At 45.4% G+C, this 27,678-nt stretch overlaps 1 protein-coding gene across 3 annotated transcripts in view; it reads right to left on the bottom strand.

Annotated features, from left to right (window-relative positions):
* ZNF541 (zinc finger protein 541) overlaps window positions 1-27,678 on the bottom strand; it is a 1,089,530-nt gene that overhangs the window by 837,825 nt on the left and 224,027 nt on the right. For all 3 annotated transcript variants that reach the window (XM_078661102.1, XM_078661104.1, XM_078661103.1), the window contains exon 5: window positions 584-642. In XM_078661102.1, coding sequence (XP_078517228.1) covers window positions 584-642 — 59 coding nt within the window. The remainder of the gene's footprint in view (window positions 1-583; window positions 643-27,678) is intronic.

The following is a 27,678-nucleotide window of genomic DNA, read 5'->3' as shown; positions in this document are numbered from 1 at the left end:
AACAGAATGGATAGATCAGAAACCCCAAATATGCCTCTTAGATTTTATAAAAAATGTTGCACCACCAGTGCGAAGATTGACAGCACTGGCATTACTGCTGGAAAAATGAAGGGAGTAAATGCAGAGTGGCAACAAAGCAGCAAAGGCTAATCTTGTCTACTGTAGAGACCAACTTGAAATGTACGCAGAGGAACTGCCAGTGGCATCCCACTCTAAGGATATATGAGCTCCTCTAACAACCTATCTGCCGACGGAAGGTGAGGAGGCATTAGAGAGACAGTGACTATGCTCACACTAATAAAAGATATTTTGCCCAATGCATTAGTATTGTACCCAACTGTTATATCTGTTGCGTGATTTTCAGCTCAACTGTAGTTCATATGCTGGTATCGATTTTTCCTGGTATAATTGATTCCTATGGTAATTAATCTAATCTAATAAAATGTAATTAAAAAAGGGAGTACTGTGGTTCTGTAAACAAGGCCTACACTGCACCAAATACAGGTCTAGTTCACAAAAGGTGGCAACAAGAATGCACTGTTGTGATCTACCATTTTAGCAACAAAAAAATCACTTTGCCTACCATCCTTCCAAAAAGGTTTCCTCTGTGACAGAGTTGGGCAAGTTGTAGTTACGTCCACTCTGCCAAAGAAATAAAATGAAAGTAGTTAAGAACAGCAATACTGCCATCAAAAACAGATAAAAAGCTTAGCCTTTTTTTTCTGCCATAGGAAAATAATTTACTTACCTTTGATAACGCTTTTCCTCGTAGAGACCCTATCTAGCCGTGGACTACTCACCTTTTCAATATTCCCTAGGTGTCAGATTGGATCCGGAAACTTTTCAGCAGTACCGTTGCTCTCCAGTACGTAGGGACGCGTGATTGCACATTGACGCCATTCTGTTATGGAAAAGACATGCGGAGCCTATAGGCACAGCTCTTGCGCGCTGACTTCAGCTGCTTTCCAGAGTGTCCACGCCACCAGATGCAGAGCACCAAACCCAAACTGGTGTGACCAGTGTGCAGATTCATAGAGTTGAGGTCTTAATAATACATAGAGTCCAACCACAGAACAGGGAGGCTGAGAGGGTTGGTGAGGAATTGCAGCTAGAGAGAGCCTCAACTAGAAATAGTATTAGGCAAGTAACATGTTCTTCTGATAGAAGCTTCTAGCTGCAGATTACTCACCTTTTGAATGGGTACCAAAACAGTACCTATTTGTAGGTGGGTCTGTGGATAGACTCAGACCAGAAAATCCTGCAGGACTGAACTGGCAAAGTGCCCCTCTTGGCAAATGCGGCTTTCCAGAAGATGCTGTTCAGTGAATGTATCGAGGGACACACATGTAACCGTTTGGCAAATGTCTAGGACAGGGATGGATCACATTCCAACGCATGCTTTTACCACGCGTTCCTTTACAACGCAGGTATTACAACGCAAGTCGTTACAACGACTTGCGTTGGGGGGCGCTGGATAGTGGAATAGTTTAATTTTCTATTCCAACTCCAGTCCCCGTGGATAGTAGGGAAGGTGTTGGATAGAAAATTAAACTATTCCCTATCCAACAGCGCCCTCCAGCGAAAGTCGCTGTAACGACTTTTGTTGTAATTCCTGCGTTGTAATGGTAGTGCGTGATAAAAGTTTTGTTGTAAACGATGTTCCCCCAGGACAGGAACTTTGTGTGCCAACGAAATGGAAGTAAATTTGGCTCTGATAGACTGAGAATGCAGTACTTCGAGAGGCTGCTTTTTACCCAATGTATAGCTGATCTTAATACACAGCACAATCCAGCAGCAAATGGTTCACTACTTCAGCAAAGTCTTGCCTTTTTTTCCACTCCAGAGATCCCCATAGAGAGCTGATCGTCCAATCGGTGCTCTTTGGTATGATCCATGTACAAGCTCAGCAATCTCCTGGGGTCGGAGAGATGGAGTTTCTCCTCCTCTTTAGAGGGTGTGTGGTACAGCATAGAATACTGCCACGGTGATGATCTGACCAACACAGAACGTTGTCACAATATTCAGGCAAGAAAGATTTCAGTGTATGCAAAAACAGCTTGTTTGGGAAGAAGATTGTTAAAGTGGGTTGACAGAGAGCCTGAAGCTCACTCACGCCACACCGTTCTTATGGCGACAAGGAACACTGTCTTGAGGGATAGAAGCCGCAAGGAGCAGCTGTGAAGCAGCTTTATGGAAGTGCATAGCCAAAACATAAGGACCATGTTAAGGTCCCAATGTGACATGACATAGGAAGAGGGAGGAAACAAACGTAAACCTTTCAAAAAGCACATAACAAATGGGGACTTAACCAATGAGGGCTGATATGGGAACTGCACAAAAGGAGAAAGAACTGAAAGCACCCTTCAAATGTGTCCAGAGCAAAACCTTGTTGAGCCAGGGACAAAACAAATAGGAAAACATCAGATAACATTTCCTGGAGGGGGTCTATCTGCCGAATACCACATAAAGCCACAAATTTATTCCGACAGGCGAATACAGTTTTTGTCAAGGGAGACATGGCTACCAAGACGGCATCAACCACCTCCGGAGAAAGATCGACGGACGTCAGCTGTTGCTGCTCAATCTCCAAGCATGATGGTGGAGATTGCGGAGGGCCGGTTGCAGATCCCTGCTCTGCTGCTACAACCAATAAACTGAACAATTGCCAATACTGTTATCATCAGTCCCTCCTGTTCATCACAACATATTGGAATTAAACCAAATATGCGTCCAAGACTTATAATTCAATCTGAATAAATCATTTTTTTATTTTTTCACTTAAAGTACGTTTGCTGGTTAATTTATACCATTCGAACAATTTTTTCAAATCCCTACAATCAACATACAAAAAACTATTTATACAATGAATAGTGAATAAAACTGTACATATTCCAAAACATTCATTCCTCACAGTCAATTACCACATTCTACATTCAAACATACACTCTCACACCCAAGAAAAAAAGATCTATTTACAATAAGAATTCAATAATACATATACACAAAAACCATAGAAAATACGTTTTTCTGATGCTTCATTTTTCGAATACTGTTATATATTTAGAGATCCTATGGCGTAAAAACTAGCGGTCTACGTGTTTTGAACTCCTAATTGGTAGGAGGTTCTCATCAGGACCTCACAGCTGTAAAGAGAAGCGAAACATTCAGTTGTAACCACCATTTTTAAACCCCTTACTACGAAGCTGTCCATCTACTGTGCTTCCACCTCTTACCTCTTACTGAAGAAGAGCCTCATAAATAAACCCGACGTGAAACCCTATAATCAAAAACACCAATGAACCACCATTATTGAATCAGGCCATTCTAGTAAGTATCAAATAAAATGAGACTAGGTTGCAACCCATACTCCCATGAAACCCACGCCTCGTGGGCACATTTGAAAATTAAATTGTGTGCAGAGATCTGCATAAAACATTAACGTGCGTGATTATCCAACTGCTTGGTTTTTTTTGGCAACGAGTAATAGAGCCTAAAAAGTAGCCACTCCACAGGACTTACTTTATAATGATATCTCCTTCCTTTGATTGTAGGTGCAGACTCACAGGTGTACCTACATAAAAAGAGGTACCTTTAGAATCCATTATATATATTCATGGTAAAGACCTACGGCACCAGGTACCCCAAAAAGCTATTAAAACGATCAATGAAGCAGGCATGGTGGACCCATCGGGAATGTTTGCTAGAGAAAAAGACAAAAAAGGAGATGGAAAAGATTGTCTGTGTATCCACATACTGTCCAAGTTCGAATCTACTAAAAAGGTCATATCCAGTAATTGGCACTTGGTTAAAAACCTTCATGAATCTTTAAACAAAGTACCATTGTTCGCATTCCGTAAAGACCAGAGCATTGCCAATCAATTGGTAAGGGCGGCCCTTCCACAAAAAAAAACAAGCTACTATGAGATCCTTTTTAGGGATGCCACCAATAAAAGGCTCTATTACTCGTTGCCAAAAAAAACCAAGCAGTTGGATAATCACGCACATTAATGTTTTTTGCAGGTCCCTGCACACAATTTAATTTCCAGATGTGCCCACGAGGCGTGGGTTTGATGTGAGTAATGGGTTGCAACCTAGTCTCATTTTATTCAGTACTTACTAGAACGGCCTGATTCAATAATGGTGGTTCATTGGTGTTTTTGATTATAGGGTTTCAGGTCGGGTTGATTTATGAGGCTCTTCTTCAGTAAGAGGTAAGAGGTGGAAGCACAGTAGATGGACAGCTTCATAGTAAGGGGTTTTAAAATGGTAGTTACAACTGAATGTTTCTCTTCTCTTTACAGCTGTGAGGTCCTGATGAGAACTCCATACCAATTAGGAGTTCGAAACGCGTAGACCGCTAGTTGTTACGCCATAAGATCTCTAAATATATAACAGTATTCAAAAAAATAAGCATCAGAAAAACGTATTTTCTATGGTTTTTGTGCATATGTATTATTGAATTCTTATTGTAAATAGATCTTTTTTCTTGGGTGTGAGAGTGTATGTTTGAATGCAGAATGTGGTAATTGACTGTGAGGAATGAATGTTTTGTAATATGTACAGTTTTATTCACTATTCATTGTATAAATAGTTTTTTGTATGTTGATTGTAGGGATTTGAAAAATTGTTAACCAACAAATGTACTTTAAGTGAAAAAATAAGAAAATGATTTATTCAGATTGAATTATAAGTCTTGGACCCATATTTGGTTTAATTCCAATATGTTGTGATAAACAGGAGGGATTGAGGATAACAGTATTGGCAATTGTTTAGTTTATTGGTAGGTCAGTGGCTTGGCCTTACTGTTGGGAGTCCATACCCAGTAGTGTTTTTTGCTGTTACAACAGCAGATCCTTCTGGAGGGGCATCCTGATCGGAGGACAAATGCTGAAACCCAAAAGTGCTGGATACCACACTGTCTGCGTTCAATCAGGGGCCACTAGCATGACTAGGGCACATGTGGTCCTGATCTTGTTGAGAACTCTGGGTGGATTTGGTTTCAGCAGAAAGGCAGAGAAAAGCCCCGAGATTCACTCAAGGAGGAACGCGTCTCCAAGCAAGAGACGCCTTGGAAACTCTAACCATCAGAAGTGCTGATATTCACAGTTCTCCCCACTGATGGAGAGACCTTGTGCCACCTCTGGTTGCAACTGCCACTCATGATCTGCTAGGCGCTAACGGCTGAGCACGTCTGCATGGCCTTCCTATGAGCCTCCCAGGTGGTTCACCACCCGAAAAATTCCTTGGTGGTCCAGCCATTTCCAGAGGTGCACAGGGTCTGTAACCCCACCCTGCCCTTCTTGATGCAGTATGACATGGCAGTTGTGTTGTTTGTGAGCACCTACATCAGCCTCCCCTTGAGGGATGCAAGAAGGCTTTCAACAGCAAGAGGATGGCCCTCAGCTCCAGAAGGTTGATATGGAGCCAGGACTTGTAGTCAGTCACTACTGTCACCCCTGGGATGGGAAGGCAGAGGGGTCTGCCACTGACCCCATCACCACTGCAGAGCTTTTATAGTCTCCTCCAAAATCTGAACATGGTTATAGAGGTTCTCTTGATGTTGGGCCTACTGAGGCTTAGAATCGCACTACAGAGGCCCCATATGCCACCTAATGTCCTCAACCAATAGGATACAGGAGGCCATCAATTTTAGCAGTCACAGAGTCAACCTCACTAAAATCCAGGATCGAAGTTGAAAGATCTGGATCATAGCCAGAATGTCCAGGACTTTCTTCCCCGGGGGAAATGCACAAATCTAACCATAACCAGAATGGCTCTGATGAAGGGAAGCATCTGCAAAGCAGTCAGGCTTGACTTTAGCATGTTAATAGTGAACCACAAAGATGTCAGGAGGTTTGCCATAGCCTATAAGTGGTTGACGACTGCCTGGGGCGAGTCAATCTTCAACAGCCCGTCATCGAGTTAGCAGAAGACTGGTACCACGACCTCTGCAGGTGTGCAGCTAACCACGCCATCATTTTCCTGAACACCTGAGGAACATTGGTGCAGGTCTATAATAGGATGAAGGCCTCCAGAAATAGCAACCACGACTCACTGCAGGCACAGGCACCTTCTCAATAGCCCCTTTGACCAAAAGGGCTTGCACTTCCAGCTGCAAGATGGACAGTTGGTTCTGTTTTTCCAGGACAAAGAAGTTGTTGTGGGGTAACTATGAAGGGAAAGATGTACCCCTTCCGCATAATTTGCAGGACCCACCTGGCCAATGGTATAGCCTGGCAATCTGGCAAGAGATATCGGACCATGCCTCTCACCAGGTGGCTGTGCTCTGCTAAGGACAAGCTAAAGAGGTTTGGCTGGTGGGGCTGCAGATAGGTAGTGGACTGGGTGGCCCAATGACCTTGATCATGGGGGTGCATGGCCAGGACTGCAAAACTGATAGGCGCCTTTTTGAGGGTTGTATTGGATGTGGCATTGAGTACCTCTGCCGAAGCTGCAAAAGGAGCAGTAAGACTGGTGCAGCTGGCAAGGTAGGGCTGATATGCCTAGGGAGCATGTCCTGGCCCTGTTCTGCATGAACCACTTGAGAGTGGAATCTGTCTTGTCCATAAGGGACGGCTGGATATTGACTCAAAAACCAGTGAACCGCAGCCAAGCATGGTGGTGAATGGAAAAACTGGTGTCCATGGCACACTTGATTGTGTCCAAGCAGGACAAATTTTGAACTTGGCAGTGCCATGACCATATGGTATACCCTGGACAAGGACAGATGGAGATCTTCAGTAATACATGGGAGGACTTAAGCCACCGAATACAAAAAAGGGCACAGCAATAGCTCCCCAGAAGGCAGCTAGCATTTACTGTTAGAAGCGCCAGGCTGGTGGACAAAAATACGATTTTCTGGAACATTTCCATCCATGTTGACTCCCTATTGGGAATAGTTGATAAAGTGTTGGGTTAAATCTTGCTTGAAGATGCCTGCACACCCCAAGCTTCCAGGGAAGAGGTGTTGAAATAAAAATGCTGGATCACCAAGGGCAGGGTGGTGGTGCTGTGTAATCTGCAAAACACACAAGCTGATGGACGGAATGTTGCACAATGGCAAAACATTCACCCCCAGATTCCGGTCCAGGGAAGACATGGCTTGGCAGTTCGGGCTGGACTGTTCCCATGAGGCACATGGTCAAGACTGATTTGCATATGGCCATGTCTGAGCTGGGGTGGCTTGGTGAGCAAAATAACGATGGATTAAACCCAGATCTGTGACTGGGGGTGAGTGTTTTGCCATTGTGCAACATTCCGCCCATCATCTTGTGTGTTTTGCTGTTCACCCTATGTGGGAAGGGTATGCCCAGACGTGGGTCCCGTGCTCACTAGGCCACTGGAGTCAAGCTATTCTGGCTGAAGACGTCTGATGGCCAGAAACCGGTCCTAGGATGCTTGATTCCGATCCAGGGAAGACATGGCTTGGGAGTTCGGGCTGGACTGTTCCCATGAGGCACAGGGTCAAGACTGATTTGCATATGGCCATGTCTGAACTGGGGTGGCTTGGTGAGTAAAATAACGATGGATTAAACCCAGATCTGTGACTGGGGGTGAATGTTTTGCAACATTCCGTCCATCATCTTGTGTGTTTTGGTGCTGTGTAATCTTACAGCGGACTAGGAGATCAGAGCAAGGTTTGTCTAGGCCTCCAACAAGGTGTCTGTAAGGGCTTCATTAAAAGTTAGGAGGTCCTCAGTGGATATTTGACCCTGCTGAAAGACTACTGTAAGAACATTGTGCTTGATTTCCGAGATGGGGAGCTTCAGCCTCTATGTATAATGATGGTGTAAGAAGCGCACTCCGCAGTCGCAGAATCAGGAGTGAGAGGATCCCCAAATCAAGGGAGGTACCAGGGCCACTAACCTCCTGCAGATTGTTATATCAATTCTCCTTGTGACATGGTTTGCCAATCTTACCCACCCATTGTAGTCATTGTCTGAATCCGTACCAAACTGGGAATGCAGAGTGTGCGTTTGTCCTTCTAGAGGCAGATCAAGTGGGGGTGGGCCTCTACGGCATTTAAGTGAAGCCTCATTCAATGCTGGCAGGAGTCTCATCTTCCAGCATCCATAGAATCAGCATCGAAGTACCAGAAATCGGTGTGCACTGTTGCTCTGGAAGTAGAGTCGGGACTGGAGCTGGAGGCAGCACCATTGAGGGCTCAACCACAACCGAGGAGGAACCCACCAGTGGTAATCCAGGTAGGGAACCTCTCGTCTTACAGGTGCGCCAGAGGAAGTCAGAAATGACCCAAAGACTCGGAGCATTGCATCGACAAACTCTTCAATCTGTTTAGGAGTGGCACTGTGCACTGTTGCTCTGGAAGTAGAGTCGGGACTGGAGCTGGAGGCAGCACCATTGAGGGCTCAACCACAACCGAGGAGGAACCCACCAGGGTTAATCCAGGTAGGGAACCTCTCGTCTTACAGGTGCGCCAGAGGAAGTCAGAAATGACCCAAAGACTCGGAGCATTGCATCGACAAACTCTTCAATCTGTTTAGGAGTGGCAGACGCCCCCGTATACTCGGGTTTGCCAGAACAAGTTGCAGGATCCCCGAAGGCAAAGATATGGTGCCATCCTCGTTCCTTCTCAGAGGAGTGTCAATGGCGTGAAGGGGCCAAGGCACACTTAGATTTCTTCTGTTTTCTCGTTGACTTACCCGAGGACTTTAATGCAGACAATGACGACATCTGGAATGACTCCTGAGACATCTAGATCTCAAACTGGATCAGCATGAACTTTTGACTTGGACCGGACTCGTTGTAGAGTCTTTTAGTGGTTGCCGATGTAAGATTTTGCCTCATAGTTTGGTTTAATTGATTTTCAGGACCACAGGCCTTAAGAGTCATGGCTCAACCCTAGGCACCACAGGTAAAACTGATGAGGATTTATCACACACATTTGTTTGCAACAATCCTTACAGGGCTTAAAACCTGTTATTTAGGGAGGTGACATATCCCTTGCACACTGAAAAAGTAGCAAATTTTAATCATTTTTGTAATTGAGATAAGATCTCAAAGTGACAATAGGTAGCTCTAGATCTGCGTCCGATGGCACAGAAAGGAAAATTATGTAATTTCCATAGCAGAAAGACATTATTGCAGAGCCACACAGCGGCGCCTACCAGCGCACAGAGGTACTGCTGAAAAGTTTCAGGATCTAATCGGATTCCTGGGAATATTCAAAAGGTAAGAATTCTACAGGTAGAAGTCTCCATCAGAAATGTAAAATCGCAGTATTTTTAACTTTTTCAACCACCACATTATATTAAATCCACAGAGAAGTGAAAGGTCCAGGTGTAATTTTAAAATAATACAGTTATCAAACGTTTAGACTATTACTGTAGGAAATGTACCCTTTTGGCAGGGTCGCCCTGTATTTTTGCTTTTGCTGATCCCTGACTTTGCTGACTGCAGAACTATGTGCACTTTACCCTTTCTACCAGTTGTAAAGTGCTTGTGCTCACCCTTAAAAAATTATAAAACGTGCATACCCCTGATTGGCACATTTAACTTATCTATAAGTTCTCTGTATATGAAACAAAAGTGTACCCAGGACACCCATTGTGCAACCCACTACAGTGACAGTGTAAACATGACCGGAGGCCTACCAAGTGTACTCTGCCTGTTTAAAACTGCAAATTCAACCTGTCAAAATAACCCCTGTAGACCGGCCTAAAACATCCTTTTAAATATTATTAAGTCACACTATGTAGGCCTTACTAGCCGTAAAGCAGGGTACATGGGATTTAAAGGTAGGACATGTAAAAATGTAATGCCAAACCTTTCCTTAGAGGGAAAAGCCCCAAAAATCTATTTGCATTGCAGCAGGGTTAGCAGCTACACAGAAAAGCACTAGGATACAATATTAAATAAAATAATGTTATCTTCGGCTAAGAGTCAGCTACAAATGTTATTCTTGAACTTTTTAAAATAGTTATTACCAGCCCAATACTTTTCAGGTTGTATTTGTAACAAATATTTTGGAATAGGCACTTTTAGCAAGTCACATTTTCCCTGCCTAAAGCTTGTGGGTGCTCATTTGCATGAACCCAACTGTCATCCAGGAGCTAAAAAGGCTCCTTTGATGAGGTGCAAACTTGTTTCCAGAGTTGAGACAAAGGCCTTGGGTGTGGGAAGGTGTTCTGTTCCTCTGGCAGGAAGTCCACCCGGGCTGTGCCCTGGAAATTGATTAACTTTAAAGAGCCCAACCTTGTCACAGGAAAATGTTAGCTTACAACTGGGTAGGACCCTTTGTTGTTCCCCCAGCCAGGAAGGTGCCAATCCCAGTGGAAGAGGAGCTGCCCCCAGAACTGGTTTAGATTGACCACAGATGAGGGGGTGCTCATTTCCTTGGCCACACCTCTACAGTGGGCACACAGGCTCTGCACAGAGGAAGAAGAGTTTCACCATCCTGGATTAGGCAGAGAGGGGCACTGTGGGATGAATATATGACGTTACAATGCAAACAATTACAACGCAGCCATTACAATGCATTTTTAGAAACTACCACTACAATGCATAATACTTTGGGGCAACAGAGGGGTAAGTGTTGGATAGTGTAGGGGTAAAAATTACAATTCCCACTCCAGTGAGTGCAACAGTAGGGTCACTACACAGCAGCTTTCGACCATGTAGACCGTTCCAAGCTCTGGCAAAAACTGGAAGGATGGGGGATACCCAAACCTCTTTTGGACCTACTTAGGCAGCTGCACACCGAAACACTTGGATTAGGATAAAGCTAGGTGCTGGGACACATCTATCAAAAAGAATTCCGACCTTAAAGTGGCTAAAACAAGGGTGCGTACTAGCCCCGTTGCTTTTTAACCTTTTTCTAGCGGATCTTTCGGGGGAACGCGACTGATGCACATCCCATGCCCCGAAGCTAGGAAAAACGATGTTGTCAAACCTGATTTATGCGGATGACCTAGTGATGATAAGCAGGACCCCTATTGGACTCCAACACCTCCTGGATGTGACTCACAGCTTTTCGGAACGGAATGCCTTAAAAATAAATTTTAAAAAACCTAAAATTATGGCAGTAAATTACCACAAGAAAAAGGACATAAATTGGCACTTGGTTGGCAGCGGTTAGACCAGACAATAAGTTATAAGGATCTTGGAATACATTTAGATCACAATAACTCTTTTAAACCGCGGTTGGAGTCCTTGTAGGGGAAAGGGAGTCATGACTTATTTAGCAATAAAGCCTTTGAAGAAGAAGTTGCCGGATTTAACTTTCGATCGTCTGCTAAAGATCCTGCTAGCTAAACTACAGCCAACAACAACCTATGGGAGTAAACCTCTGAAAGGGAAAGATGCTGCAGCCCTGGACATAATAATAGCAAACTCCTATCGAGCAATTTTTCATCTCCCCAGATATGTTTCGGTGGCCCAAATTCGGCTAGAATTTGGGATACAAAAACAGTCGGTAGAAAGAAGGGGAGCTTTCATAAAATGTTGGCACAAAATCAGAGGAGTCGACGAAGGACCCTTGAACCCTCACCTCTGGACTGAGTTGTTTGGCCTTGGAAAATCACCAGCCAGAGTAAACCTTCAGGAATCCATCGAGTTTAGGGTCTGACAGACCTCTGGAAAACCCAAAATGGGACACTTCTCATTAAAAAAAATAGGGACAAAGGCAACCTGATTGATATCAGCCCTAGAGGTTAAAGAAACACTTGCTAAATGAGAGCATGGCGGGGTGGTGCTCAATAACAATGAAGCCCTCAAACCTCAACCCTACTTCAAAACTGGAAAATAAAAACGGCTACCAAGGAAAAAATGTAAAGCTCTGTTTAGGAGTTGCCCCGATCAAATCGTTTCTACCAACTTGGAAAAGGATAGGATGTGAGCAGCTCTGTCGCCTGTGCGGACACGGCGCTGAGGACCTTATCCACGTTATTAATATTTGCAACAACTTAAGGAAAACTTTATGAAGATCAATATTCAGGCAGCATGGCATTAGGACCTACAGGCAGGCAGTGAAGTTATGCGTCAATCCAACTGTAGTGCAGCTAAACTGCTGGCTTACATACATTTTTAACATTGTTGCAAAGAGACTTAAAAACTCCTCGTCACTGGTTACGAATCAACTCAACACAGAGGAATTGGGCTCTACCTGAATCTGTCCTCTAAAACCTTTTAAGAGTGCTTTATGGCTGCACTAGCACTTTAAAAACAGCCATAGTTGCCAGTTTGTCCCCCTAAGCTTAGAAAGAGTACCCTGTTGCAGTCCAGGCATTTTAAATTAACGCACAGAGTATACTAATAATCGCTGCGGAGGGACAATGACAGGTTGGCAACCCAATTTAACAACTTATTAGCACTCAAACTTTCCGCTGTTTAAGTTACCCAGTGTTGTGAAGACTGTAATAATCATGAGTGTACCTTTTTATGAGGATTCTTTTAATTGTCTTATTCACAGTATAAACGTGGGCTTTTAACATGGTTTTAAATCACTGCATTATTATCAAGGAACCTGCATTTTTATATGTATTTCATGTATACAACGGTTTTATTTAATCACGCATAATAAACTTACTACTACTACTTGCATGCCATTACAACACATTTTTAGAGACTACCATTACAACGCCGCATAATATTTTTGGGGCAACAGTGGGGTAAGTGTTGGATAGTGTAGGGGTAAAAATTACTATTCCCACTCCAGTGAGTGCAACAGTAGGGTACGTGTTGGATAGTGTAGGGGTAAAAATACTATCACCATGTACCCCACAACCCATACCCACCCTAAAACTAAAACATCCGCATTACTTACCTTATAATGCATTGTAATGGCATACGTTGTAATGGTATGCGTTGTAATGGCAGGCGTTGTAATGGCATACAATCTAAAGGCAGTTGCGTTGTAAAGGTAGTGTTTTGTAATGACTGCGTTGTAATGGTTGTTTCCCCTGTGGGACTGTCTGCAGTAGAGCCAACAAGATAAGTGTTGGATAGTGTAGGGGTAAAAATTACTATTCCCACTCCAGTGAGTGCAACAGTAGGGTAAATGTTGGATAGTGTAGGGGTAAAAATACCATCACCATGTACCCCAAAACCCATACCCACCCTAAAACTAAAAAATCCCTATTACTTGCCTTACAATGTTATACGTTGTAATGGTATGCGTTGTAATGGCATGCGTTGTAGTGACATGCGTTGTAATGGCATGCGATGTAAAGGCAGTTGCGTTGTAAAGGTAGTGTGTTGTAATGACTGCATTGTAATGGTTGTTTCCCCTGTGGGACTGTCTGCAGTAGAGCCAACAGGAAGTGCTGCAAAAGTCTGTAGGGTTGCCCGGGAAAATGTATCCTATTAATTGAGTCACCCCTACCCTCAGGCTGGTGCTAGGCATATACGTGGCACCCTCAGTTTCCCCCTCAGAACAAATTCTGGACCTGTGGAAGAAAAGAAGAGAACTGTTCCTGCCGTTTGTGACCTCAGAAGAGCTCAGAAGACTGGGACAGCTCACCCTCTTGTACCAAGGACAAAAAGTAGACTCCAAGGGTCTGACCTATTATTCAAGGTACAGGGACACAACAAGCTACAAGAGGCCTTTGCTGATGCTTACGGGCTGACCAGCCTCAACTGGACCTTCCCTGGGTCCTTCTGTTGGCCTTTGCTGGAAAGTGTCGTGGCCCACAAGTGCTGTCTCTAAAGTCATGGACCCTTGGCCGGTGTCAAAGTATTCTCCTCCTAACTATTCCTGAACTATGGGACTTAGAAATGTTTGGTTTTAAGAACCTCCTGAGGACTAGGCCCATCCTGCCAAGCCTGTTTTGACTTTATTAATGTTTTGGTACTGCATACATACTTTTAACAAAGCCTGTCTGCAATTTGCCATAGCTACTTGAGAGTTGAACTCAGAGTAATTTAGTGATTTTAGTGTCAAGAATTGTGATTTTTATTTCAAGTGGGTAATCACCCCCTAAATTAATATTCCAAATTTCTTACAATTACAGAACTCTCAAATTTCATTTTATAGTACTTCTCTATTCCTGGGACATAGTCTACTGTGTACTACTCTCCTGTGAAATATTTCTTTCCGCTGGTAGCCAATAAGTGCAACTATGTGTGATTATTTAAGTGCCTAGATAAACATAGTTGTAAAAAAGTGCAAATACTTGATAAACATACCCAATGCTAAATCTTTTTCTAAGGTATCAGTCTTCTGAGATTATATTAATAATCTTGATAGCAATAGGTTGTCTATGTGACGTTGATTATCACTGACACAACCGTGCTGCTCACAGTATTAGTGATGCTGCTGCAAGAATACTGTGAGCCGGTGATCCAATATTACTGATGTCAGTACAATGGCATCCAACCTGTAAAAAATGTTTGTGCCGTACTTTATCAATGTTAGCAAGGCCTTTAGTTCTTGGCAGTGTGTCGAATGAGACTTGCAGCTCCGTTCAGCCGAAGAGCCAGGTCTTGAGGGCCTTCTGAAGGTGTTCAGGGAGGGGGCGTGTGTGATGTCTGCTGGTAGTTCATTCCAGGTTTTGGCTGCAATGTGGGAGAACGATTTTCCGCCTGCTCTGACTCTGTGGATGCATGGGGTTTCGAACAGTGCGAGGTTGGAGGATCTGAGGTTTCTTTTTGGTACGTGGAAATGTATTCTGTTGTTGAGGTATTTGGGTCCACTGTTGTGTAGATACATGTAGGCGTGAGTGAGGATTTTGAAGGTGACTCTCTTCTCCACAGTGAGCCAGCGGAGTTTCCGTAGGTGTTGGCTGATGTGTTTGTATCGGGGATGCAGAAGACAAGTCTGGCCGCAGTGTTCTGTATCCTTTGGATTTTCCGGAGTAGGGATTTGTTGATACCGGCGTAGAGAGTGTTACCGTAGTCCAGTATGCTGGTAATGAGTGCATGGGTGACTCTCTTCCTTGACTCAGGGGGGGATCCATTTGAAGGTCTTGCGGAGAATGCGGAGGGCAGTGAAGCAGCTGGAGGTGACGGCGTTGATCTGTCTGTTCATGGTGAGTGATAAGTCGAGTATGATGCCAAGGGTCTTGGCGTGGTCTGAGGGGGTAGGTGGGCTTCCGAGGGAAGTGGGCCACCAGGTGTTGTACCATGGAGAGGGGGTGGTACCAAGGACAAGGACTTCTGTTTTCTCAGCGTTGAGTATTAGGCAGCTGTTGGTCAATCGGACTGCGACGTTTTGCATTCCTCTCTGGAAGCTGAGTTTTGCGGTGACTAGGTCTCTGTTGAGGGAGAGAATGAGCTGGGTGTCATTGGGGTAGGATACGATGTTGAGACAGTGATGACAGACAAGGGCGGCGAGAGGGGCTATGTAGTTGTTGAAGAGGGTTGGGCTCAGAGATGACACCTGTGGGACTCCGAAGGTGATGTCTGTGGGAGCGGAAAGGAAGGGCGGTAGTCTGACCCTTTGGCTTCTGCCGGTGAGAAAGGATCAGATTGAGTCCATGGCAGTGCCTAGTATGATGGTGTCGTAAAGTCTGGCAATTAGTGTTCGATGAGAGACGGTGTTGAAGGCCGTAGACAGGTCAAGGAGGATGAGGGCTGCAGTGTGGCCTTGGTCCAGGAGGGTATGGATATTGTCTGTGGCGGCTAGTAGGGCGGTCTCGGTACTGTGGTTGCTTCAGAATCCGGATTGGGACGGGTCGAGGATGGCGTTCTCTTCGATGAATCGTGTCAGTTCCCTGTTGATTGCTTTCTCTGCCACTTTGGCAGCGAAGGGGAGGAGGGAGATGGGCCGGTAGTTTTTTAGGTCAGTGGGGTCAGCTGTGGACTTTTTGAGCAGGGGCTTGACTTCCGCGTGCTTCCAGAGATCTGGGAAGGTGTCTGTTGTGAGGGTGGTGTTGATGGTGTGTTGCAGTTCGGGTGCGATGGTGTTCGCAGCTCTATTGTAGATGTGCGGAGGGCAGGGGTTGGTGGGGGGCCCGAGTGGATGCCTTTAATGGTTGTGGTGGTGTCCTCCGTCGTGATCGGCGTCCAGTTAGGGATGGTGGGCTGGCTGGTGTCACTGGGGAGCGGGTGTGGCGTCTTGAGGGTGGACAATAAAGTTGTCATTGAGTGCTCTGATTTGAGGTGGAAGTAGGCTCCATGCTTGTCGCAGAGTTCTCGGGACAGGGTGATGTCTTTGGCTTCGCTTTGTGGGTTAGTGAGTACCTGAATGACACTGAGGAGTTCCTTGGAAGTGGTGGAGTTGGCGAGGATTTTGTTGTGGATGAAGTTTCTTTTGGTTGTTCTGATTTGGTTGTGGTAGTCGGTCATAGCGTCTTTGTGGGTGGAGTAGTTATTGGTTGTCTTGGTGTTCCTCCAGTTTTCTCCAGGTGTCTGCTGTAGCGCCTGGCTTCTTGGAGGTCGTTGGTGAACCAGGCAGCTTTCCTGGGGCGCTGTGTGCCGGGGTTGCGTAGCGGGGCAAGCTCATCTACGCAGTTGAAGAAACAAGTGTTGAGTCCCCTTGCTGCGGTGTTGGCATCGGATGTCCTGGTGTGTTTGACCCGGGCATGGGTGGAGTTCAGTTGCTCATCAGTAACCATGCTCCAGTTCCTACGTGGTGGGCGGGGGACTGGTTTGGGCGCCTTATGTTTGTCAACAGTGAAGTGAACGCAGTGGTGATCGGTCCATGGTAATTGTGATGTGTGGGTGAAGTGAACGCTGTTTCCTGCAGTGAAGATGGGGTCGAGGTGGTGTCCTGCTTCGTGCGTTGGGGTGGTGACAAGTTGGTTGAGTCCGACGTTGGCGAGGTTGTTACGGATGATGATGGAGTTGGGGGTCACTGGGGTTGTTGAGATGGAAGTATAGGTCTCCAATGAGTATGTAGTTCGTAGATGCAATGGCGTGGGGTGCGACAAAGTCGGTGATGGTGGCCGCGAAGGGTGTTTGGGGGCCGCGGTGTGAGAAGTTGGCCTGATAGGGGATGTTTCCAATTCTGGAACCACCTGCTATCTGACCAAACAATCCCTTATGGTGTCTGGTTGTAAGTCAACCTTATTAGACAAGCTATCCTAGGGGTAGCATGGACTAAGCAGCCTAAAGGCTTAACTTAAGAGGTCGTGTTAAGCGAGCTGTTTTACCACATACAATCCTGTAATATCAAATGAAAGGACACCACACAAGTATATATTATAAAAATATATGTGTTTATTACTAAAAACAATCCCCAGTATTCTTTATGAATAAAGGGGCACAAGCGTTAAATCAAAAGCACTGTTTAAACATACAAGTTGCACAATTATGGATGAGGGCGGGTGGCCACTCAAACCATATACTAAACAAGTGGTATAAGAGATGCCACTCGAGCAGTGGTTAGGCCTAGGGCCTAGAGAATCGCTGGGAGCAGTCAGGACAAGCAATGCTGAAGTCGGGAATGGCCCTCGGGATTCGGGAGATGTGCGGAAAGCGCACGCATGCACCAATGTTAACCAATGGTGCGTAAAAGTCATAAAGTTAAAGTTTAAGGACACTTCCGCTGGACCTAGAGGAACAAAACTTAACACACAGACCCTAGAGATGTGCACCAGTGTGGGAACACCGGCGGAGCAAAGTTACCTCACCCACAGGAAGTGGGTGCACAGGGTCGAAGTGGCGTCGGGTTTTGACACGCAGGCTCTTGGTGCTTGAAGCTGAAAGGGCTGCAGGCGGGTTAAAGATGAAGTGTCCGGTGGAGTCCAAGGGTGGACTCAAGTCGAAGGGTACCTGAAAGCAGAGGGGACAGAGTCTGGGTCACTCAGCAGTGACCAGGGTGGAACCAGGACGGAACCAGGCAATGTCGGGCGCAATCAGGTGGTCGTCGAGGAGCTTCTCTCCGCTGTCACGTGGGCTCTGGGGCATCTGCGACGTCCAGGAGCAGGTCACGATCTGTCCCACGCAGGCTCTCACCGTCGGTGCAGTCGGCTTCAAGTTTGGAGCAAACAACACTTGGCAAGAGCAATCCACGCGGGATCGGAAGATTGCTTCTCACTCGGACCAGGAAGGTCAGAGTCGGGGCTCCTTTTCAGGGGAGCTGGTGTGGATCTGGAGCAACCAGATTCACGAGTCTTCTTTGTAGTTTCGTCGGCACAGGGACCACTAGCCGGCTGGCAAGTGACCGGGCCAACGCGTTGAGCCAAATGGAGCAGAAGGGCCCCACGCAGCACTCGTCGAGTGTGGAGGGCTGAACTTCGGCTCAGGAGTAGCTCAGGGTGGGGGATTCTCAAACCCCGGTGCACAGCTTCGAGGGTCACTCGTGGGCTGCACGGTCAGCGTCTCGTGGTCAATTCAAGATGGCGTGCCCCACGCTTCCGGTCGCCTCCACGGGTCTCAGCTCTGCAGGGACTGTGGATCGGGCTGTTGGAAGGCAGGCAAGCTTGATCTCGTCGATCTCAGTCGCTCGAGTTCCGGCGGGAACTGCAACTAAGTAGACGTCGAGGGCTGGATGGTGCCTGCTGCTGCAGGGTGGTCACTCCTTGACCACAAGGGAGATTCTTCGGGCTTCCACGTTGAGATGGAGGTCCAAGGGTCCAGAGTTTCATTTCTAATGTTTCTTCCAGGAAAATCTGATGTGCATTGGCACTGCTCCCACTCTTATTCCAATCTGGGGGGCGTGATTACCTGCTAGGTCCCCTCCTATGGGTGGGACCCAGGAAGTGGGTGGATACACCCCCTTCCTTTGATCCAGGCCGCCCTGGCACGAGGGCTGGAGTGCCCCAGAACCGGTTTGGCCGGATTATGCAAGGGGCAGCCTTGTGCGCCCCAGGCAGTGTCTGGTTTCTTTCAAACTTCCCTGCTACAATCCACTATCTCCTGTCTGGAGGGCGGTGACACCCTCCTGTGACAGGAAACCCTTTGTCCAGGACCCATTTGGTTGAGTTTCGGTCAACTGCAGGGGTCCAGACATTTGTCTGTGGCAGAGGCATCCATTTTGTGGATCTTAAGGTCTTTGGAGAAATTAACCGCATTTAAGTGAAGTAACATGTCTTACCCCTCTAGAGGGGTGGAATGCTATCCCCGTCGCCAGAACTGGCGAGGGGATAGTATTCCAAATCGTATGACACCTTACACGACATGTTTTGATAAAGCCAAACCAAAGTTGCTATATAACCGCGAGGATTATAAGGTACTTAAGAGTATATGGTATGGCATTATCCTGAAACAGCTTAGGGAGTTGTTCCCGACAGCTGCAGACAGGCTCAGCTCATGCTAGAGCTCCATCTCACATAAAACCACGCACTCTGCCTCCAGGATTGATGAGGCCTTCCATAGGAGTGGCTCACAGGTTTACATGTGTCCAGATATAGGTTTAGATATAGGTATACTATATCTAAGCAAGGGGTGCTTACACCACCTTACCCCAGATGAGTGATCAGCCAGTTGTGTCAATTTAAGAACCAGCCAGGGGTGGCAAAATATATGCTGCAGCCCCTGGTAGGCCTTGGTGGCTCCTATGCCCTGAGCACCTATAGTGCATTATACAGGGGCTGACAAGGAGTCCATGTCCAATTGTGGTATGTACCTAGGGTACATGGAATCCATTTTACAGAGAGAGCAGATGGCCTGGGGCCCTGATTAGCAGGGAACCAGGTCAACTAAGTAAAAAAAACAGCTAAACACAGGCAAAAAATCCGGGGTAACCATAGTCAGGTAGCCACCTTCCTACACGCGGGGTCTGTTGATGAGGGTTCCTCGGAGTGTGGTGTTGGGGCTGGTCTGAATCTTGAAATGCAGGTGCTCGGGGGAGGTCTTGTTGAAGGTGGTGAGTCGGAAGAGGCTTTTGTGGGCGATGGCGAGGCCTCCTCCGTGACGTTTCGGCCGGTCCTTCCTCTGGATCTTGAATCTTTCCGGGATGGCGTTGTTGATGTCGGGGGCAGATGCAGTGTTGGTCCAGGTCTCTGTGAAGAAGGCAATGTCAGGCAAAAGAGAGTAGAGTAGGTTCCAGATTTCCATGGCGTATTTGTGTATGGAGCGCACGTTGAGGAGGATGCATTTTAGGGTTGGGACGGTGCTGGCGTCTGTAGTTTTGGGGCCTGGTGTGGTGGTGAAGGTCCGGCAACAGTGGAGGCAGGAGAACTGGCCATGGGTTGTGGATGGTGGGGCCCGGTGGCAGTCTTTGAGGATTCCTGGGTTGAAAGCGAGTAGGAAGGTGGAGTCGTAGAGGTGGATGGTCACAGCACCAGGGATCGTGGTCGGGCGCACACATGGTTGCCTTAGGCACGCCCACTGCGCACGGCCGCCATTAAGTAGAGGAAGGGGGAGGGACGTGCAGCTGAGAGGCACGAGCTGAGGGTGGGTAGGGAGGAGAGGTTACAGCGGAAACACAGAGGGCACAGGCACAGGGGGACACAGAAATTAAAAGACAAAAAACAGGATATGCAGTATTGCCAACAAAACTGAGAGGAATTGAAAATATCAGGGAAAAACAGCGTTAAAATAAGTTCACAATAATGGCACAATGCAGGGAGAACCAAGTGAAACAATACCAGCACAAGCAAAGGGTAGTGCAGCCACAGGCACCAGCGAGTTGCGGTCTTGAACCCTGCCTGGGAGGGACCAGAAGCGAGCACAGCATGGCAGAGCTGCTGGAGAAAAGCAGATCTCTGACCAAGGGTCAGAGGTCTTGCTCGCACTCCCCCCACAGCGGCCGCCATTAAGAAGGGGGGGGGACGTGCAGCTGGGTGGCAGGAGCAGGGGGGGAAGGGGGGGAGAGGTTACAGCGGGAACACAGCGGGAAAACAGAGGGCACAGGCACAGCAGGGACACAGAAATTAAAAGAAAAAAACGGAATTGTTTTACGAACAAAACTGAGAGGAATTGAAAATATCAGGTTTACCACTAGCTTTATTTGTAGTATGTAGCTGTGACGAAGTTATTGCCCATGACTACATTCGGCTCAACACTCAACTCCTGGTCAGCCCCCACTCACTGATTCACCAGACTGGTCACCTCTGCCCTGGGTTCAAACATGTACCTCTACTAGGTAGGGCTGTACACCTCAAAAACCTCCACCCTAAATCATACTGACCACTGCAGGAATTATTACTCCGTAAGATCCCCACTGTACTAGATTTTAGGAACGCCTTAAAAATCTTGCTTTTTAGGTACTAGGGGCCATATGTATCAAAGGGTTTTACCCATTCTGTGTCTATTAGAAAATGTGTTCATACATATGGCCCTAGGAATCTTTCTGGTCTTCTTAATGTTTAATCTTTCAGCACCAGAACACCTCTTGAGGCATTTGCTGTGCTTTACAAATAATATAACACAACATAGCATAACACTTCAGGGTTATCCCCAAAAACTATAACATAGGGAAGTGGCAGGGTCACTTGCGCAAACCAGTTGCTTATATCCTCCTGTAATTAGAGAAAATTACAAAAAAGGTGCTACAGGGATGTAATACTGGGTCGTGCTCTGACAAATTCATGTGGATCATTATCTGCAGTAAGTAGGAACCAATGTCTGTTCAGTATACTGTACAGTTTGTGACTGAGGATGGTATTTAGTGACCATCCTAATCACTTTCTGTTTGCTCTTTTTGCTTTTGTCCTCATTATCTTTCAAGGTATCAGCTCGCCTAATTTTGCGTATTCTGGTGTCAAATGAAGAGAGATGCGGTTTGTTGCCGCTTTTAGTTGCTACATTGTGACAAACTTAAGCCAGATTGGATGTAGGTAATTCCTAATATTGTGTCTTTTGGAACAAGAATATGCTTGACTATGTGAGTGAGTCTTTTATGCTTTTAACAGAATAGCTACGTGGTTCCTCTTGCCGTCTACCTTAATTAGGTGTATCGCGTGAGACTATAGCTGAAATACATTTCAATATCTGAATAATGTCTCCTTTTGATTAAGATCTATTGTGGTCAAGATACCAGATTAATGCTTCGGATAGTTGCTGGATAAGGTGATTGTTTATCATACATTTAGTATGTACTATGAGAACTTCTGACTTAACTCTAGATTTGGAAGGATGATAACATCAGATCTATAGATAGAAACCTATTAATGTAAGGGACAGGTCACCGATCTATTCTAATTGAAGTTTAGGTCCTATTTATTATGTGGTCCGAATGACTAAAGAATTGGAAGAAGCAGATGCTAAACAAACGAACGTTCCTTTTAATTTCTAAAGGTGAGCCAGGCCATCGATATACACAATGATCACCATATACAGAAAGAGACCTAGCAAAATCTTTTATAAATCACGGTGTATATATATACTTTCTTGTTCATGGTTATGTGTGGTGTTGTAATAACACATGAAGCAACTAGTATCTTGATCTTGCACGTCTGATATGATTTGTTTCACCAATAGAACCTCATAAAGATACAATTGTTGCTTAGAAGTAAATGCACTTTTATAATATTTCTCATTGTTTGAGAATTGTCTTATTGAAGCGTTGTTTGGTTCGGTCTCCATTCACCAGGGTGTTTGGTGAAGGATTATTAATTGTATATGGAGTAGCTCAGACTCTCTTTGTTTACTTGTAGCCCTGACGAAGTCAGAGATGTAAAACATTGTTTTCTGACTAAACACGTGTTGGCTCGACTTGATGGCTACATTTGAAGAGATTAATATTTATAGTTGGAATTGAAGAATTTTGAAGAAAATAAACTAATGTGAATATTCAACAGAACTGGACAGTTATTTTCTCCACACGCTGGTGTTCGGGATAATTATACTCATCTTCAAAAAACTCTACCGTGAGCCATACTGACCACAGCAGTAAGTACTAACTCTACTCCAGGGTTCACCCCATAAACCACTACCCTGAATCAGATTGACCACTGCAGGTATGGCTAACTCTGCTCACAAGTTCATACCATAGACCACTGGTTCAGGCTGAGCCCTGCAGATAAGGGTTAAGTCTGCTCAGGGACTCACCCAGAACACTTATACAGTGGTAAGGATAATTCAGCTACTGAGTTCACTCCAAATAAAACCTCTTCAAGTTGAGCTAAATCAGCCAATATATTAAACCATGAACCTGAATCGGACTGACCACTTCAGGTATGGGCGAACTCTACTCCTGGGTTCTCAGAACACGCAATTAACAAGGTAACTCACTCACTGCAAGGACACAGCATTCCATTAACTTGCAAGACAATAATGTATGACATAGGGAAACTAGTGTTCAGTGCACAATGGGCAGCATATTAGCCCACTTCCCAGAATTACTCTGAACTACCAATGTACCACTTTAACAGATACAGTTCTCTGTCTCACTATACTTCAATCCGCTTGAGGTTCACTTTCAATTCCCTCCTTCTTCTAACCATATTCCCATTATTACAACTAAATTCCTACTACCCACAACATCCTCAAAGCTCACCTTCTCAACCCTTCATCATCCTCATTGAGCCACTCCGCAGAGGACGCTAACCTAGACAGCCAGTGTCCCACTCATTCACTCCAACTACACTTACCGCTCACTCTTTCCCTCCTATATCACTTCAACTAATATCCACCTGTCTCAACTTGCAGCCTTTTTCCCAATGTCTGCAGCCACATTTAATTGTAATTCTCCCTTCAGTCCTCACCTATCTAAAAATAATGCTCCACCTAACAAATAATCTCCATGAAAATTCCTCCTACAGCTCATAACTTCTCCTACGTCTCATATACCCTCCACACGGACACTACCATTACCCCTTCATTCCTCACAAAACAATGGGTCATCGTCACCGAAAATCCTCTTCATAAATACTGGATCATGAACAAGAGCTGCTTAAGTATTTTCCACTTGATCTCAGACTCATTACCAAACCTCCTATTCTCAACTGAAGCCTGACTCAGTGGTGATGCCTCATCAATTGTTTGAAACAAGACCATTCCTGCAGAGTCCGGAATCATATGTCACAACCTTCACAAGAAGACAAAACATGGCCTTGCCGTTGTCTTCAAATAACACAATAAAGACAATGAACACTGACAGCTTTAGGATGCCTGAATGTGAGTCGATGTTGATAAGAAGTCTCCTCTTATCTATATTCTACTGCTCATTTCTTCTGATAAGTGAGTAAGTTTATTAGCGTAGTTATTTAAAACCATTGCATACAGCTAATCAGTGTAACCATTCATGTGGTAGATGCAACACACTCAAAATATGATAATAAAACTTCAATATGCAAAATGCACCTGCGAATATAATGTCTTTTTAAAAATGTGTAAGATATTGTGTTTCTTGTGTGCCAGACCATTGGTGTCTATGCTTTACCCAGCTCTTATTTTAGCTCCTTGTGGGCCCGTCCACGTTTGTGCAAAAAGCAAAGCGTTTTCTGTCTGATCTTGATTGGGTACAAAGGGTGCCACTTTGACCTGGCGAGCACATCTTATTGACCCCTTGCTTTTGGATCTAAAGTGCAAGTTTTTGATCAAGGTGCTCCTAAAGTGCATACTAGCCTGGACCTTACGCTGTCCCAATGCTGCTGAGTTTTTTCAATACGGGGTTTTAAAATGCTGTTCCCTGGCAGCTAAGGGGATGGAGGCTCCACTCAGCCATTTGGTTACTGAATTTCGGCAGGTGCAAATGTGCTATTTCAAAAATTTGGGTTTCAGTAACCTTTTTCTTTGGACCATAACTGCTGGGCATAAACAAAGGATATGTACAAGTGTTTCTGTTTTGTATCTGCATAGGCAACAACTTGGGTTTTGCAAATGGTCCTTCCAGGTGGGAATAAAATCTTTTGTGCCCATATGCCCAAAACGGAATAGCATGTACTGTTGTTTTAAGGTCAGAGAAAAATGGGCTGAGATGTACACCTTGGGTCTCAGGCTTTTATATGAGTTGATCACTGCCCAGGGGTGCCTTCACTTTGCAAAGTGATTCTTGTTGTTTAGTAGAGACAAATGTTTGGTTGAGGAAATAGTTACTCGACAAAAGGCTGCTTTAGCCATACAGTTCATCTATGGCCAGTCCTAGGTAATCTCCGCAAGAGTGTTTTTGTTTGCTGATTTTCATCCAATATAGGTTGTTTAAGAGCCTATATTGAAGGCACACAATCTCCAGTATAAATTAACAAAGGCATTCATTCTTGGTAGTTTTTGAAGCCAAATTCAAGGCAGACCTGGGCTGGTGATGAAGAGGTGTCATCTCTTCTGATATATAGAATACTCTAAGAGGACAGTTTTCAGGGATTCAGTAATCAACACCAGTACAAAGACTGCTATGAACCACATCAATTTATGCGACAGAGGGAACAAGAACATCTGGTTTGATCATTCTCAGCTAGCACAAACAATATCCATCACACCAAATACAGAAGCACTTTACGTCTACCTACTTCTGACGGGTTCATAAGTTCAACATGCACAGTAGAACCTTAATTTAGCCCTGGAATAAAGACAAAAAGGTTTGTGTCCTGCACTCCATCTATCATCCACCGGAGCTCGAGCTTGGATCAACTCTGCCACGTCTTCCTTGGAGAGTATAACCTTCACTGGAATGACTGGAATGATCCCATAGATTGCTCTTTTAAATCTTTTCTCTCTGACCTTAACCTCTCACAGCTATGCAAAGGCCCTACCACAACAAGGGCGCTCTTCTCGACCTGATAATACCTAAAGACAATTGCCTACAAGTGACGTCTTACACTGTGACTGGTCAGATCATCATCAAATTCCCTTCCTCATCTTGGATAAAATCGTGGGTAGACAAGGACAACCCCTCAAAGCTAACTAACTGACGTGCAATATGAGAAACCTCAACATCAATACGCTAACCGCAATCGCCAAAAATAGTCTACAACTCCCCCCTCAACATGACCAACCTTGACGATCTCTCCAATCACTACATTAACACGGTGTCTAACATTCTTGATACTATTGCACCGAAACAACTCAAAAGGATTCCCGTCAAACAATCGAAAACATGGTTCAGTGGTGCCATAAATGATGAGCAGCGCAATCTTAGACTCTCAGAGAGACTCTGGAGAAACATGCCCTCACCACTAGTCTTACTCAACTTAGGAAAGTGAGAAGTACTTACAACAAACACATCCGCGTGGCTAAAACAGACCACTTCAGAACTCAGTTGGATGGAGCTAAAAATAGACCTAAGAAACTCTTTGAAATCATCAAGGAACAAGCCAACCATTCTTCCAACCCTATCACTTCCCGGGCTCCGTGCTTCCTAGGAGTGATGCTTTCACTGTCCACTTTTCCGAAAAACAAGGAAAATCGAACTGGAGCTACGTCCTGCCACTACAACTCTCAGGCTCCAGAATCCATCAGCCTTTCCAGTTGAGCTGGTAGAATCCTCAACAATATCATCGCCCTTAGGATGTTCTCTCAAGAATAACACCTCATGGAACTCCTTTCGCCTCCCTGATGACAAGGAGCTTCCACACAGCATGGTGTCCCTTTAACCTTCCAACCACTTTAATGATCCTTTACCTGCCAAGCTTTTTAAAGAGCTTAATTCAGCCATTCTCCCTCTTTAGTCAAGGGTCCCTCTTACAGCAAAAGATACCCGACTGCCTCAAGGTTGGGCAAGTTACTCCCATCCCTAAGAAACCCAACGTGGACCTCTCGGATCCCAACAACTTCAGACTTATCACCTGCATTATGACATTAGCTAAGCTGCTCGAAAAAATTGTCCACTCACAGCTATGCAAACACATTGAGAAATATCGTCTTCTTGACCCCCATCAATCAGGTTTCAGGTCAGGCCACAGTACTGAAACGGCACTAACCCACATTATAGATGACACTTTGAGATCCCTGGACCAAAATGTCCCTCGTCTCCTGATCCTGCTGCACCTGTCTTCAGCCTTTTGATACCGTCAAACATGAGAACCGGATTGATCTTCATCAACATAGGATGGGTCTCTCTGGTCCGGTCCTAAATTGGTTTGCCTCTTTCCTGCATAACCGCATACAAAGGATCAAAATCAACCAGTCCCTTGCTTCCAGTACCCATCATGATAGGAGTGCCTCAATGATCCGCTCTCCCACCCACTCTCTTCAATCTCTTTATGGAACTACTTTCCGTCATTCTGAACCTTGCTAACATTCAGTACCACATATATGCGGGTGACACGCAATTGCACCTGAATATCTACCCTCAAGAGGACGTAAACACGCTAAATGCTGTACTTGCACACACTCAACAATGGTTAGCTCAGAACCATCTGCTGTTAAATACTCTCAAAACTGAATTCCTTTTGATTCCCCCCCAGTCACTCGGCTCCTACCCTCGATTGGCTGAAACGATTCACTGCTTTGAACTGCACCCCTCATGTCGCAGACTCTGCCAAATCTCTAGGCATCCCCTTGGATAAATGCTTAAACATGCAAGCGCACATCAGTCCAGCTAATAGGGGAGCCAACTTTCAACTTAATACCTTTAAGAAAATCAAACCTTTCCTCCCACCAGAAGACATCAAGCCGGCGGTTCAATCCTTGGATATCTGTAGGTTGGAATATGGGCTGGTGACCCTTGCTGGACTTCCTAAAGCTAGCTTGGCCCCATTCCGAGCTTCTCTGAATGTTCAGCTAGACTCATCACGGGCTCCAGAAAGCATGACCACTTCTCCCCTGACCTTGTGCAACTAAATTGGCTATCTATTAGAGCCAGAATCGGATTCAAGATAGCTTGCCTGACCCATAAAGCCATACATTATAATGCTCCGATCTACTTGGCAAATAAGCTTGAACTCTCAGGCTCGGGCCGGAACCTTAGAAGTACGTCCACCCTACTCTTGAAACCACCAAGATTCAAAAAGA

Source organism: Lissotriton helveticus, chromosome 9 (genome assembly GCF_964261635.1).
Source record: "Lissotriton helveticus chromosome 9, aLisHel1.1, whole genome shotgun sequence".
Lineage (NCBI taxonomy): Eukaryota > Metazoa > Chordata > Amphibia > Caudata > Salamandridae > Lissotriton > Lissotriton helveticus.
The sequence above is the reverse complement of the archived record's forward strand: the minus strand, read 5'-3'. Positions and strand labels throughout refer to the sequence as shown.